General features: G+C 39.2%; 1 protein-coding gene across 1 annotated transcript in view; it reads left to right on the top strand.

The window, feature by feature from the left end:
• The first annotated feature begins 9,185 nt into the window (after positions 1-9,185).
• The window catches only part of alk (ALK receptor tyrosine kinase), a 476,012-nt gene continuing 468,108 nt past the window's right edge, over positions 9,186-17,089 (top strand). The window contains exon 1 of the mRNA XM_075488032.1: positions 9,186-10,576. Coding sequence (XP_075344147.1) covers positions 9,826-10,576 — 751 coding nt within the window. The 5' untranslated portion in view covers positions 9,186-9,825. The remainder of the gene's footprint in view (positions 10,577-17,089) is intronic.

The following is a 17,089-nucleotide window of genomic DNA, read 5'->3' as shown; positions in this document are numbered from 1 at the left end:
ACGATTATTATGCTCATAAATATCTGTTCAAATCAATTCAAAATCCATTTTGTGAGAAAAATCACGTTAAAATCCTTGATTTTGGGTATCGACAGATAAAAATCTATTTGGCTAACAGTAGTAATGTATTCAATGTCTTATTAATTAAATCAGAAAGTGTCTTGTTTCAGTGAATGGCTTTACTATTTCTATTGGTCATTTACACCCAAATGATCAAACTTCCATTCAGTCTGAGTACCTCTTTGCTATTGTCTAATGACTTTATCTGCAGATACGCGTTTGCAGAGATGAACTTGCATTTAACAACACTTTAGCTGGTTGCAGACAATCACTAGGACTGAGGCAATTACCGAGCAGAATCTTCTGCATTAATGTAAAATATTATGCATGGAAATGGCCCGAGTGACACGGTACCATCGGCTCTACTTGTGAGTACAGCAGTACGGATTAGATATTAAATGCAGTTCAGGGTGTCTGTGTCACAGTGTCTCCCTTCCCCTCCTGCTCAACACTGTGGCCTTATTCACTCCCTCCCACATCATTTTTGATTTTCACCTTGGCTATGAATAAAACAACTTACCTTGAACAATTTGTTCAGATTTTTTTTTTTTTGGAGAATAATGAATATATTTAAAAAGGAGTTTTCATAAATGTGCATCTGACTTCCTACTATTTTCCATTGGGTCATGTTAGAATATGTAAATTGACAGAAGATGACGCATATTTACTTTTTCTCATGGATTTTTATGAAAATTGTGTGGTAGCAGAAAATGAAAATGGACGATTTAAGAAAAGGATTTGATTGTAGTGTAATTTTAACTTTTTGTTTGGCTCACAAACCTTAAATTGTAAGCTTTTAACACTGTGTGTGTGTGCATAAGTGTATGTGGAAACAGCCCAATTGCAAACAAACCAAAGGGTCTCATCCAATCTAAGGAAAACAGTGTGAATTAAGGGAATAAAAGAGAAGAATAGCCTCTGCAAAGGACACCTCCGTTATTGGAAAGTAATTAAGCAGCCACAAGGCAGTGATCAGTCAATAACAAATTTATTAACAATTAACTCACTGTGTGCATCTCAATTAACCCCTCTTCAGCAGAACAGGTTGTTTCTTGAAAAAGGAAGAACAACTCACTGTAGGTAGTCCAGTTGAGTTGTAATCGTGAGCAATTAATCATCGTTACGTGTATATTTCCTGTGGATTAAAAAGTACAAATGATCTGTAATCAGCATGTTGCTGCAGGGCTGAGCAGAAGAAATGGACCAAACAGTGGACATTGAATTACTTCACACATACATTAATGCCATGTATAAGTGGGTTGGCACAGCTGCAGTGCAGCATGCCCAGCTGTGGGACTGAATGTAGCAGCCATGTAATAATGAGCCTTTTCATACAAGTGTTCTTACTGTTCGTTCAATTTCAATTCAATTTATCTATAAAGTGCCAAATTACAGCAAATGTCATCTCAAGGCACTTCAAAGACACAATCCAATTTAAGCCAATTATTATCAAGTTCATTGTAAAACAATCATAATTCAATGAAATCCAGTTAATTGAATTAATCAAATTCATACATACAAAGCCAATTAAAAAGAAAAGTAGCCTAGCTAAGGAAAACAACAGATAGATCAGATAAACCAACAAGTGCCTTGAGATGACATTTGTTGTAATTTCTATATAAATAAAAGTGAATTGAATTGAATTTGATTAAATTCTGAGCATGCACGAGGCGACTGTGGAAAAAAAAAAAAAAGCTTTTCACAGGAAGAAACCTCTGGCAGAGCCAGACTCAGGAAGGGTGGCCACCATAGCAGCATAACTATGGGATGTTTCAGGGTCACCTGAGCGACCACTACCAATAAGCTTTGTCAAAAAGGGAATTTTTAAGCCAAATCTTAAAATTGGAGAGGGCATCTGCTTCACGGACACATACTGGCAGCTGGTTCCACAAGAGAGAACACATCTAGGGACCACAAGTAAACCTGCAGTCTGAGTGCTCTGTTTGGAAAATATCTAACTATGAGATCTTTAAAATATGATGGAGCTTGGACATTAAGAGCTTTATATGTGAGAAGAATAATTTTAAATTCTATTCTGAATTTAACAGGGAGCCAATGAAGAGAAGCTAAAACTGGAGAAATATGATCTCTCCTGCTAGATCTCATTAAAACTCTGGCGGCGGAGTTCAATAAGAAAGAATTACAGTCGTCCAATCCTGAAATAACAAATGCATGGAGTAGTTTTTCTCCATCACTCTGAGACAGAATGTTCCTGATTTTAACAAAATTAAGAAGGGGAAATAAGGCAGCCCTAGAAACCTGTTTTATATGTCCGTCAAAGGACAGATTCTGGTAAAAAATAACTCCAAGGTTCCTCACTGTTGTACTAAAAGCCAAGGAAATATCATCTAGAGCAACTATAGAATTAGACAGTTTCTCCCTGATATGCTCAGGTCCAGAGACAACAACCATCCAGTCCTACAGGTCTTTGTCTTTGAGACATGCTTGTAGTCTGACCAACTGATTGGTTTCATGTGTAGGTACAGCTGGGTATCATCAGCATAGCAATGGAATTTATGCCATGCTGTCTAAGAAGATGATCTAATGGAAGCATGTATAAAGTGAAAATAATCGGTCCAAGCACAGAACCCTGTGGAACTCCATGACTTACTCTGGTGTGTGAGGAAGACTCTTCATTTACCGGAACATTATTATCCTAATAACATGTTCATATCTCTAATAAAATGCTGTCATCGATTGTATCAAATGCAGCACTGAGATCCAACAGGACGAGCTTAGACACAAGTCCACGATCAGAAGCCGAGATGAGATCATTGGTAACTTTCACCAGTGCTGTTTCTGTGATATGATGCACTCTGAATCCTGATTAAAACTCTTCAAACGGATTATTTCTATGTAAATCAACAAAGTTGAGCTGCAACAATGTTCTCAAGAACTTTAAACATAAAAGAGAGATAGATTGGATATAAGTCACTAATTTGCAAACACTCACTTTATTGATGAAGAAACTCATGAAATAATCACAACTGAATGTTAAAGGAATACATGAGCTCAACAGAGCTCGGACTCTTCGTCAGCCTGACTACAGTGCTGAAAAGAAACCTTCTTTGTCTATCAATGATGCAAGCAGTTCTAATATAAGCAGCTCTAACTGTACAAGTAGCTTTCATATACGTTATTAGACTATATTTCTCAGTGAAGAAAATGATAATGGAATTAATTCTTTAAATTTGGTAACAGCATTCTCTGATAGACACCTACTATCAATATTTTTGTTTCTCAGATGCTGTGTAGTCGGCTAATGTAAACTCCAATGTGATCAACAAATGGTCAGATAAGACAAGATTATGAGGGAATACTGTTAACTGTTCACTCTCGATGCCATAAGTCAGAAAGGACACAAAAAATCCTTGTGATTTTAAACAAGAAGTAATTCTCCCTATAATTAATTAATGATTGTCTCGTGCCTGCCGGCTCCCTCCTAGAAGGGATAATTTGATTTCCAGATAATATTGTTTGTTTGGATTGAATGCAGGAATAAGTGTGTCATTAGCATGTGTGGTGATAGTCATGAATATTTCTTCTTAGCTTATCAAACATCCCCAAGTCACCCTTTGCTTTTAACAACATAGTATCCTGGTTTGGCCCCTTGTCCAAGTTCATGTGATATTTGAACTATGGGGTAAATCCATTGATAAGAAACCTGGTTAATGACATCCCTGCATGTGAGTTTCCAAAAGTATCCATATTTTCTACAATGTGCCTATAATTGTGTTTTAACATCTTTTCACCCGCAAAAAAATGTCCAGAATCTTTCATGCCAGCTTAGTGTCACAAAAAATAACACAATAATAATAATAATAATATTTTGCATGTGGCAGCATTTACACAACGAGATGTCAACCTGTAACCATGTATTAAAGCTATGGTAGGTAATCCTAGAGAGCTAGCAAGAGAGCTAGCAAGATTCGAAAGTGTCCCCTCCTCTAAGCTCCACCCCCCCCTCCCCATTCCGTCAGTGCTTCATCCAAAGCCGGTAGAACCGCGTGCGCACATGGAGCAGGGAGCCGGCAGAGGGGGACGTAGGCAGAAAGCAGAGGCATCTGATTGGTTTTTTGTAGGCGACCAATCAGCGTCCCGCTGATCTCGGATTGGTCAGCTTTTTCTCAGTCCTGCAGCTGCCACAGAGGTCTGATTATTTTCGTCCCTTTTTCTAAATACATCTTGTATAGATTTCTCTCAGGATAGATGGACCATTTCACCCAGTATTACAAAACGTGTTTCTGAACAGGATTACCAACCATGTCTTTAATGAATAATTAAGCCAAACCATGTGGTTTGTTTCCAGAACCATGCCTTTAATCATGTCTAACCCTAACCTTGTATTTGCTTTGTGACTTAAGGTTTAAGTGTATCGTGACCAAATTGCATTGTAATGTAATGTCTTTATGTCCATAAAATAGATGCACGGTTCTCTCCGGGTACTCCGGCTTCCTCCCACTGTCCAAAAAAACATGCACGTTGGGGTAATTGGTGTCTCTAAATTGTCCTTAGAAGTGAGTGTGAGCGCGTGTGTGGTTGTTGGTCTCGTTTGTCTCTGTGTGGCCCTGTGATGGACCGGCAGCCTGTCGCACGATGACCACAGGGAAAGGCTCCAGCCCCCCCCCCCCCGCAACCCGACCGACGGATTCAGCGGGTATAGAAAATGGATGGAAATAGATGCACCATAAAATATCATAAAACTAATGTTGATGCTGTGGTATTTCTCTTGGTATTTTCTTTTATAATTTATACCCTGGAAGGCATCGTAAATGTAGTTACACAGACAATTTTTCAGCAATTTTTGTAAGCCCATTTGCCAACAGATTAGAACAGTTGTATCTATATTGATATTAATTTCCTGGCTCTGGCAGTGAAATGACTTCCCATTATCTCAATTGTTTGGATAAGTTAGGCCAGAGGGTTGTACAAAGATGCCAGTTCAACAGAGCCAGGCTTTCTTTTCATGCTCTGGCCCCACATGTCAGAGATACTGGATATGTTGGCAGTGGTTATTAACCTTGTTGTCTGCTTTGGCTGACTCTGTGCACAATGGCATAAAGAAAAATGTGCCAGTCACTTCATTCAGTCCAGCCCACTAGTTGCTTTTCATTTATTATTATTATTTCTAAACCTAACTATGTAGTTGTTTTATTTTTTTAACCGTAGATATATACAGTATTTTGTAATATGTACCCCTAACACTATAAAATCCTAATACCTAAACTTGACAAATCAGAATTAGAAAAGTGAAACTTTTTGGTCAGATGGCTCTCAGACTTTGGTATTTTTGCATGATAATACACAATTTAACCCCATGGGTCATCCCTTATAACATCCTTTTGTGGATGCTAAAAGTATCAAGAATGAATTTTGTGACATTTCAATGCAATGCAAAACCTGTCCATGTCACAATTTTTTAGGGAAAAAGTTGGCATTTAACAACTTAGGAGTTTTGAAGTAGTAGTCACCGTTCAACTTGTGCGACTGCTTTTGAGCTGTTTTTATGATATGGACAAACACGTTTTAGAGTGAGAGTGTGTTATTCAGTCACCAGGAACGAGTTTGGAGAAAGGAGGGCAGAGAATTGTTAATTATGCAACATAATAATATACAGTTGGCCAATCATTTTAAAGCAAAATGCCGCTGGAACACTTTCTTTTTGCCAAATTTAAAGCTTCAGGTGAGAGCTGTTAAAATATAAACTTGAGACATTTCAACGTGATACTTAAAAATGTATTTAGCTCTGATATTGCCCCACAATAAAAGATATATGATGATCACTTTAAAGCTTTCAACCAAATCCAAAAGAAATATGTTTTCTACATAGATCTGTTGGGGAAACAGTATCAGAGCCAGTGACTCAAAGAAGCTCAATAAACTAAAACAGAAAGCTAGCTCAGTGGTGAGGGCTGCTTTGGATTATGCAAAGACTAGTTGCTGAAAAATATTAGACAATACTGCACACTTTCTACACAACACAGTGATGATACAACAGTACAGGGGGTCGTTCCTGCCAGCATCAATAACCATACACAATGACTACTTATGGTGAACAACTCAGAACTGATTATTGATGACTGTTATTGAATCTTAATTACTGATTAAGAACAGAATTGTTGTATTGCAACACTGTAATTTCTCTTTAGAATGATTAAAGTATTTTTCATTTCCCTCCATTATAAATATTCCCTATTTTTTATTTTTTTATTTTTATCTGTGTTCTATTAGTTGCAATATCAGCAGTGCAAAACTGACTTTGCAGCAAAACACTGAAAATATATGTTTCTGCATCAAAAACTGCCAACATGATGGTTCCGATAAGTTTGCTCTGCTGTAACTGCGTGGCTTCATTCAGCAGCATCATTAACGTACGGCCCCACAGGGTTGCATGTATAATGTATTCCCTCGTCTGAGAATCTGCATTGCTCTGAATCGTTAATTCAGCTCCGAGTTCTGGGTTGATTTTAGGTTCAGACTGAAAATCCATGTTGGATTAACCTTTTTAATAGATAAAGTGATGACAAGTTGTAATTGAATCAGCATCTTAATTTATATTGTAAATATTTCATCACCACTATCTCAACACTCTGAACAAATAATGGCTTTTTTAGAAGATGGTTGAATCAGTGCTGATGTGCTGTCCAGTTACTTGATCAATCATATCAAGCACTTTCAATGATGTTTAATTGAAAAGACGTCATCAGGAACAGACAAACTGGAAGTTTAACCCTAATCCCTGATAGGGGACATTTTTGTCCACTTGGGGTGTACTTTCTCCTCTAATTTCACACTGGAAATAGTGATACTCATCATATTTGGTCCAGTTGTGCATTTTTGACAATTTTTTCGAATTTCAAACACACATCATATACAATGCAATTTTTCATTGTGTAGAAAAAAAACTCCTTAATTTCTGAAAAGCAACATTTTTGTCCCCTTTTAAAACGACCTAAAAACATCATATATTAGTATTTTTTTCCATTTTTTTCCATAAATCTTTCATTCCACTTCAGTTCTGATCATAACTAAGTTTTACATTTTTTTTCAAAAAATTAACCCTTTAGATGCCAATTTGAAATTTTTAGCACAAATTTTAAGCCTTTAGGTGCCAGTATTTTCAAAATATGGAATGCAAAGTGAAATTATTGAGTAGGGATAATTATGGTCTGGGATATGTCAATGATTAGCAACAACATTGATTTTTTTTTTATTTTTTTTTTTAAGGATTTTTAAAATTTTTTGTTATGCCTGATTTTAAAAAAGATAAATAAATAACATTTTTTAAAAAGTCCTTAATTTCTGAAAAGGGATATTTTTGTCCTCTTCTAAAATGATCCCCAAAATACCATATGTTAATATTTTTTCCACTTTTTTTTTCATAAATCTTTTCTTCCACTTCAGTTCTCGATCATAACCACCAAGTTTTCAATTATTTTTAAAAAAAAATAACCCTTTAAATACCAGTGTATATGAGGTAAACACCAATTTCTGTTAAAACACACACAAAAACTGCTGTATTTTCAATGTATGCAATGCAAAGTGAAATATTCTATGGGGGATTATTAGGTCTGGGATATTGGGTCATTGACAGAAGATGACATACTGGGTCATTGATGAGCTACAACATCAGTTTTTATAGCTTTTTAAGAAAAGTCAATTTACACCTAACACTCAGAACATAACCTATGGACCAAGTTATATGCAGCATAGGTTACAATGATGATCTTGTCAGGTTTGTAAAAATAACTTTGACTTTCAACACTTTGCAAACTCATTAGTAGTGCATTTTAGTGAACCGGTTATGTAGGAGCAGCCCAGTCTAACAGTGAAAGGATCGTATTCTGTGGATCCCAACCATGATCTTCTCTGAGCCCCTGAAGTAGTTTTTGGTCTTACAAAGCTGACATACTCAACTCAGTCTCATTCAAATGACCCACAGTCATGTTATGTGTAATTACTGCAGTCAGTTTGGGACGTGTCCCCTTTATGGATGTCACCACACCCTGAATTTTTAACATAAACCAGACCATTTCTTTTTAAAGCTGTAAAACCAAAAGAGAAAAACATACATCTACCGCAATAGCCTTGAAGGGAAAAACAGAACATTGACTCGAGAGTGTCCTGTTATCTCTGCCATCATAGTTTTTTTGTAAATGGGGAGCATTCACTTGGTTCCAATTTAGATTTGTCCCCGCAGAAGACTACACTTTACACTCTGAACTCTAAGGTGCATAGATATAACCTATGCCATTGAAATGCAATGGCATATGAATTGCCACCCTACTTCCAGTTTGGAGTTTATTTGTTGACATTTAGTTGCTGTGAATCTGTCGTTGCTCATACCATCTTGTGTAAATGATATGGTCAGAATTTCCACTATATGATCGAGTTTTTTTTTCTTTCTCCTAATCCTCTGACATAGCAGACTGTGATTCCTAGACTCATAATATGTTCTCGCTTGACCCTAATCCTCCAATTAGATAAGACTAATGAGAAAGTGTAAAACTTCCATAGCAATTAGAAAAATGAATGGAATTGTCTGTGACAGTGGGGAGTGCGAATAATCAGGAGGTGTGTGGCGACGCCATCTAGCGGATGTCTACCCAGATGAACTTTTAAAGTCAGAAAGACGGGGAAGGTGTGTTCGGGTGATGGGAGGAGGCGGAGGAACGTTTTTCTGGCATTTGTTCCCCTCTGCCCCAAACGCAGACCCCCTGATTACCTGTTACGGGAGTAGTGTTGGGCTGGCTAAATGCCGAGACGTCTCTCTCAATCTTTTATTTCACGCACTGGCTTCTGCTTATGAGATACAACAAAGCCGAACGGGCTCCAACCCAAATGGCCTCCCTCTGAAACTATTTTATTTGCACATAACCGGGAGAGAGCGACCAATCCAATCCAATTTCCGGACAAGTAAAAAGCTCGATGATTCATTGTAAGAAATCATGAGGGACAATGCGTGGAGCTCTTTTGCTACACCTCCAGGCATTTCTAATTTCAATAAAGACAGGCTGCACGCACCATCACAGCTGCACTGAGGGCGCATTAGATGCGTCAACGCTGCCTGCTGAGTGATGTTTTTTTTTTTTTTTTTTTTTTTTTTTTCAGGGAAAAACGGCTCCTATTGACATAAGTGGACTGGACTTTACTATAAAGGAAGAGAGCAGACCAAAGGAGCGCAGAAATACTCTGACTGTATACGAGACAGGCTGTCGAAGGAGGTTTTCATCAGCCAAAATTGTATGTGGTTTTATTTCAAACTTTAATGGACGCCAGGCTTTTAACTCATTGTGAATTCTTGGTTTAGTTGTGTGTGGAGAGATCGACGCAGCATCCCCCTGCTGACAGATAGACCACTTGTACCGCCGTCACAACTGTGCCAAGAGACAGGGAGTCTTTGAAAGCCACCGGAGCGGACCCGACCAGCATATAAATCAACGTCCCGGAGAGCGTCTCGCTGGGCTTGCACTGGCGATAAAAGGCATTGTCTCGAAGGTGCGTGTGCAAAGAGCAGGCGGGGAAATGAGACTTTTTTCCATTTAACGAAAGGAGGACAGCAACCTTCAGTGGCAAGCGAATGTAAAACACAGTTCTCCTCGTCTTGCCACGGGCGCGCACCGGCGAGGAGGCGCAGGACACGCAAAATCATCGATTTGTACTTTGTGATTTTGCGCTGCGTATGTGACAAGAGCTATAGAGAAGCCACGAAAGGTGGGGATTTAGAGGTGTTTTTCCTAAACGAAATACTCAAACTGTTGTACCATGGACGCCCGGATATTGTTTTTGCTCGTTTGTTCTGCGGTATTTTTCGCTGGGCTACACTGCGCCGCGCCAAGGACCACAGCGAGGATGGATCTCCCCAGCGCCGGCTTCAGCAACAGCAGCAACGGCGGAAGCAGCGGGGAAACCGCGGGCAAAAGAGACTCCAACCAAACCCTAATGTCCAGAAACAAAAGGAAAACCCTGGCCGTTGATTTCACGGTCCCCTCTCTGTTGCGCAATTATCTGGCGGAGTTCATAAAGAGACCCCTGAATGGTGACTGTCAGACTTTTACCGGATGTTACACGGTGCGTGCAAACTTGAAAATGCATTGCATACCTTTGCAGAAAACCTTATCTACTTTTGTGGACCCCAAATCGGCTACGGATTCAGCACTTGGGAACAAGTCTGCCGATGGACAGCTCCCCTTCTTCTACAAGCGGCCGCTGTCCAAAGTTCTGGAATTGGACTTAACGAAAGCGAGCAGGAAATCAAACCAAGTTGTGGTGGAAATGGGAGAGGACCTAGTCATTGCGGGATGCGGGGGGTTGACTGTGTACGAGGAGGCCCCGGTGCTCATGTTGGAAATGGACCTCACGAAAATCTTACAGTGGTGGCTGGGAGCAGAGGGGGGCCGACTCCGGGTCCGGCTCATGCCCGAGAAAAAGGCGCAGGTGCCCGGGGTTGAGGATCGCTACACAGCTGCCATACGAGCTGCAGACCCCCGCCTGTACCTCCAGATTTCCTCTCGGGGTGAGTTCATATCGTCCCTCCTCCTCCCTTCCCCTTTCCTCTCACATTTTGTGCAATGTTCTCTCACACCCCACGTTCGGTTCGCTCAAGGTTGCGATTTCAGTTCTGCTGTGATGAATGTTGAGTCCAGCGCATCTAAACATATGTGCTGTGCTGTGAAATGAGCGGGAAAAGAAATGTCAGCACAAGAAGGATAAGCTGATATTTGTGATGGTCTGATAAGAAAACGTTGGCATTGGCTTGTGTGTGTGTGTGTGTGTCAGAGGAAAACAACACCCAGGGATTCACGCGTTTAGGTCTGCTTCTCTGACCCGGGGGACTTATCAGACTCCCGTTTTATTACTGATGCCACAGAAGTTCCTGAAAATGAACTGAATGTTGGTTTAACAAACTTGGATTGTTTACGTTATCAAACATGCTTCTACAATTTTAGTAGAGGCTCAGACTCAGTACGGAAGTGTTTTTTTTTTGTTTGTTTTTTGGAGGACAAGAGAGGCCTCATCTACTGATAATAAGCATGCATATTGCTTAAGGACAACGATATGCTACATATAAGTTAGGGAAGGCCCCAGCTGGACTCCTTCCACTTCCGCATGCCTCTTTTTACCTTCTGAATTCCCCATTGCCGAGGGAAGGTTGGAAATTTAAGAAAACAGGATTTATTTTTGATTAGGCACAAATTAAGCTGTTATCTCCAAGAAAGCTTTAGCACTCGATACTCAAGGGCCATTCCCGTGTTCTTCTGAGCATCGGCACAATCAGTGTAATTGCTTAATCACTTTGATGAGGGAGGCTGGCCCAGAAAAATGCAACAGAATCTATCACACAAAGGCAACGCAGAGGCTAGCTGGGCTGGAAGTGGGTAGAGTACCTCCCCCTGCAGAAGTGTGTGCACATTAAAACACACAAACATGCACCCAGAACCCCTGAAGGCAATGACTGCATATACTGTTAGTGGTGAGTTACAACTTATGTTGGTTAAAGGCGTTATGATTTTAGTCTGCATATAGTACAGTACTGTGCACAAGTCTTTAAACAGTTTGTAACATGTTCAAACATCAATATAAAACAGCAAATAAAATAAAAACAGTTTGTTCAGTTCTAATGAGCATGACAGTGAATATTTGGTCTGAGTTCCTTTATCCTCCAACACAGCCTGAACCCTCTCAGACGAGCTTCCTGTCCTTTCTTTAAGGAGTCTTCAGGAATAGTTCTCCAGGCTTCTTGAAGGACATCCCAAAGCTCTTCTTTGGATGTGGGCTGCCTTTTGTTCCGTTCTCTGCCAACATGATCCCACACTGCTTCAGTAATGTTGAGCTCCGGGCTCTGGGGAGGATTCATCCCTCCATCAGACCTGCTGCCACTGATTTTCAGCCCACTGCTTGTGTCCTTTGGCACAGCTCAGCCTTTTCTCCCTGTTTCCCTTCCTTAAGAACGGCTTCTTGACAGCCACCCTTCATGGAGCCCATTTCTGATGAGGCTTGGGCCAACAGCAGATGGATCAGCTGAAGGTCCAGATGCATCTCTCAGCTCCTGTGTCAGGTCTTTGCTGGATTTTTTCCTCTTTCTTAAGGACATCACTTTCAGATCCTGTTCATCTGCTGTAGATAGTTCTTTAGGCCTGACACTTCTTCTTTTGTCCTCCACTTGTCCTGTTTCCTCAAATGTTTTAAGGACACACTGCACACCATGCTGAGATATGCCAAGTTTTCAGCCAACAGCTCTTTGGGAATCACCTTGTTGCTGCAGAAATCCTGTTTTCTGTCTGTCAAACTGTGTTGTTTTTGGCTTTTTTTTTTTAAAAAATACAATGAAACGGTTGAAACAAATTATGTGTGTTTGTAACAGGTTGCTACTAACAAAATGTTTAGAGATGATATTTAGATTTCTTCTTTGCAAAGTGGTCCGTTATGTGTGGACCCAACACTGATTCATCTTTTGAGTTAGGTGCCTTTTTTATGCTTGAATGATTCATAGGTCACTGTCAAGGGGCTTGGCAATTTAAAAAAAAACGTTTGTCCCAAAAAAAACTTTGAAAGACCTTCAGAAAGACTGGAGAACTATAATTGCTTAAGACCACTTTAGAATATTACAAAAAAAGTCTGTCTGCTTGGATGTAAAATATAAAGAGATAAAGACTTTTGCACAGTGCTTTATACACATCTGTGTTTTCTGCACCTTAGTGGACCACCTCTGCAGCAGGGAACCCCACCATGCTTGTAATGTTGTCTCTGGAACTCTGTTTGGAGGGATGGGACATCATTATTTCAAAATGTATTCCCTTATTCAGTGTTTTGGTAATGTTAACATAAAGCCCCATCTTACATTTCATGTTTCATTCTCCCATATATGTGCATTTGAGTTCAAATCCTGTGATTGTAAAGGCTACAAAATATGATTGATATTGTATTATTACTCATATTTTTATCATTCAGAGGCTCCTGGTGACCTATATGCACGGGGACATTGTCATCCTGGAAGAGACAGAATAGAAATGTCATCATGGAATAAATGTGATCCCTTGATATATTGATTTAATTGACATTTTACGTTCCTTCTAAAGTGACAAGTGGATCCAAACCATGAAAGCTCAGTATCCTCCGCAGCACAACCAAAGACCCATTCACTGCTCTGATCAAGAGCTCAAGTTTTCCTTTGATCTGTCACTTATCTGTAGTTTTTGCTGTAATAGAGCCGAGTGGGCAGAATGAAATGGCATTCTGCATTTATGTAAATGAAGTAAGAACAAAAAAAGATAAAGAAAGAAAATTGACATATTTTTTAGCCAAGAGAACGCCATCTCACTTCCAACGCATCACGTACCCATGCTTTTTTTTTTTTTTTTTTTTTGCTACACAGGAACACACCAGGTAGGCGTTTATCCGTGTTTTTCTCTTTTCAACATGCAGAGTTGTGAAAAACGTGTATTTTAAAACCAAACTGTGATCTATGCATTTTTGGTGGTGAAATCCAACTTTTTCTTTTTTTTTCCCCCACTAAGAGAGAACAGTATGGGGGAAATTTTGGGTCAAATTGATCGAGATATATGCGAGTAAAAATGAATATAAATATGAACGAATTTATAAATGTATATATAATTAATATAAATATAAAAATGTGACACACAAATAAATGTATATATGTATATAAATATACATACATTTGTAAATATATTTTCGAGATTTTAAAATAAATATGCTTGACTTTGTGTGTGCAGTCTGGCAGTCTGCATTTGTGGATCCATTTTTTGCTCTCGTGTCCATGGCGTAATTTTGACACACTCCTACTGTGCTGCAAGATGCAGCAGGGTATTCTTCATTAAGGCTGGTCTGGAGCTAGCATTGATGTAGATGGACTAATACGTTTAATACATTTTACCTTTCATTCTGCCTAGCCAAAGGGATTTAGGAAAAGTCATAAATGATTAAACTGCTAGTCATACCCATCCAGTTGTTCCACTTGTCGACTCCATATTGATCGTCCAAAGCCTCTGTCTTGGACTGCTAGGCACTGCCATTGCCCTGTGCCTTGCACACTGCCATCTGGTGGATGCTCCGTGAATAGAGGGCTGTGCCGCTGTTCACATTCAAATCGGCATGCATTTGTTTATGCATCTTGCAGCACAGTAGGAGTGTGTCAAAATTACGCCATGGACACGAGAGCAAAAACTGGATCCACAAATGCAGACTGCCAGACTGCACACACAAAGTCAAGCATATTTATTTTAAAATCTCGAAAATATATTTACAAATTTATGTATATTTATATACATATATACATTTATTTGTGTGTCACATTTTTATATTTATATTAATTATATATACATTTATAAATTCGTTCATATTTATATTAATTTTTACTCACATATATCTCGATCAATTTGACCCAAAATTTCCCCCATAGACCAGCACTGAGGAAGAGATGCCACCAAAGGAACTCCCAATATTTGTATGACAAAGCTGTTTGGGAAAAAAACAGTGGCTGTAGACTCTTTATTGATCGTATACAATGCAAATCATTACAGTTTCACTGTAAAGGATCCTCACACAGACACAAGCTAATGTTTCCATACACTTTTCACAATGAGGACATCCACTTTCCACACCGTTCTCATGTTTATTTGGTCACCAACGCTTATAAGGAGGTTGGAGGGGATGAAGGAAGGCAGATTGTGCAATCTATTCCTGGTTTGTGAACATTCATTGTTGTTTTCTACTCTTCTCGCACCTGTGATTCTTTTACTTTTCTCCTCTTCTCTCACCTGCAAAATGGCTCAAATTAAAAGAACAAGGTTTGGTCTACATGTTACAAAATGCATGGTTAGACAGCTTCAAAAGTTATGTGTTTACAGTTTAACCTTTTTGCTTTCATGTTTCATAATTCCTGTCATGTCACATGAATACTGCCCTACAAAAAATAACAGCCTCTGGACTTGTTACCATCCCACAGTTTCCAACCCCTGTGACACTACTACATTTTGGACAAGTGGGCAAATGTACTTATGACATTATTTCTGGTGTGACTTAACTAAAAGAGAAGCGAAAACAGTCGTACAGTTAAAGTGTAGTTCCACAAATGAGAGTAGACTCAAATTTAGCTTGGGCTCAGTGAGGCTTCCACACTAAACTGTCCACGCTTTTCATGAAATACTAAGTTTTCTCATTCTCTCAATTGAGAGGCTGGTGTTTCCTCTAAAAATAACTACATCATCGAATAGATATGATGCCTCAGAGAGAGGTATTTTTGTCTGGTCTTGTTCAAGTATCAGTCTCCACCTCCAAATCTTTGGTGCAGACATGGTCTCTTCATGCTTTAAAGAGACCAAGATGGTGACACCCAAAAGGGAACTTCACAAACCAATATGTAATGCCAGCATGGCAAAAAAAAAACTCAACAGGACGATTACATGTATCTGTGGATTTCACACATGTAAAATGGTAACTCTTTGACTGGGATGGCTCAAGATGTCATCTGTTTTATTATATTCTTATCTCTTAGAACCCCTTTCTTACTGCAATTATTTTGGAATTCACGAGAAAAGGAACTTGACAAAGGTGTTTGCTTTTCTGCCTCACATTTTGGTAATTACATAATCAAGTGGTTAATGTTGTAACCACCAGTGACAGGGAAGATCCGCTGACTCTACCATAATGTTCACAAACCAAGTTGTTTTGTAAAAAAAAAACAACAACTAAAAAGATAAAAATAGGGCCGAGTTGATCTTTTATTCTTCATGGACATAACAGCCAATGGCAGGTCTCAGCAGGCACCTCCACCCAACACAGCGATGACTGTTTGCAGGTGGGAAGACAGCAGAGGATTATGTCATGTTTTTCAGCGGTAGCCTCAGCTGGATTTTTTTTTCTTTTAGAGCATCATTTTCTGGTTAAAAATCACTGGACTTCTCTACTTCTGTCAGTCTTTGTATATTTAGTTTTACCCTAACCACAGCGGGGTAATATTAGAACAATTAGACTTACCAATGACATCATTGTGAGCCATCTTGGAAGTCAGGAACAAATAATATACTGAATTTTGTCATCTTTATAAGCAGACTATATGGCAGCCATTTTGGTGAAGTTAACCACATGTCATTTGCAGAAAATGGAGAAAGAAATGTCAAACATTTGTTGGATCACTACACATGAAACATGTGTCCGGTGTGTTTTACAGATGATAAATCAGTAATATAAGCAGATATGGATAACTTAATTGGAGACCTGTCCAGGGATGTAACCCTCGTCCCACTCGGTGTCAGCTGGGATCAGCTCCAGCAACAGGATGAAGTGGGTGTTGCTGATGGATGGAAGAGTTTTTTCTTTACACATTAATGAACACTAAAGGTAAAGGCATTAGAATGCAGCAGCTCTGACTGAAATGAATCGACTGTGTGCTGATCAAACCCTGTTAATGAGGGTGTTTATGTGGTCTCAAGTATCCCAGTTTTGACGGGCTTTCGAAGTGTCTGTAAAGTCTTTGCAGATTTCAGAGGCCTGGAAATGCGCTTTTTCATTAAGTTTTAAAAGCAGCTGTAGCTGAGGAGGCAGAGTGCTTAAACTTCACTTGGAGGGATGCTGGTCTCATCCCAAACTTCTGCATTCCCACTCTGCACGTCAAAGTATCTCCAGGCAAGACACTGGATCTTGAAACCTGTAAGTCACTTTGGATCAAAGCATCTACTAAAAGAATATAAATTAATGTGAATAAACATCCAAATATGTTAGCTGTACTCTGAAAGAAACACATGTTGCATGTTATTTATATTGATGAATGTTACAAATCCACTGCAAAGATGCTGTATGAAGGATTAACATCCGTCGGGGCCAAATGTTGACAGCCAATGTACATGACAGTTTCACTATTTTCTGAAGGATCCTGTGACCCCAATATTATCTAACAGATATGTCTGGGATTTGTCAATATCTTGGTTCCCTCACACTGACTTGTCATTGTGTCTGAAATGTTAACATTTGCTCCTCAATATCTTCAGTACCAAACTGAAAGTGCTAATTT

This window comes from Odontesthes bonariensis, chromosome 17 (genome assembly GCF_027942865.1).
Source record: "Odontesthes bonariensis isolate fOdoBon6 chromosome 17, fOdoBon6.hap1, whole genome shotgun sequence".
Lineage (NCBI taxonomy): Eukaryota > Metazoa > Chordata > Actinopteri > Atheriniformes > Atherinopsidae > Odontesthes > Odontesthes bonariensis.
Note: the sequence above shows the minus strand (reverse complement) of the source record. Positions and strands in the feature narration are given on the sequence as shown.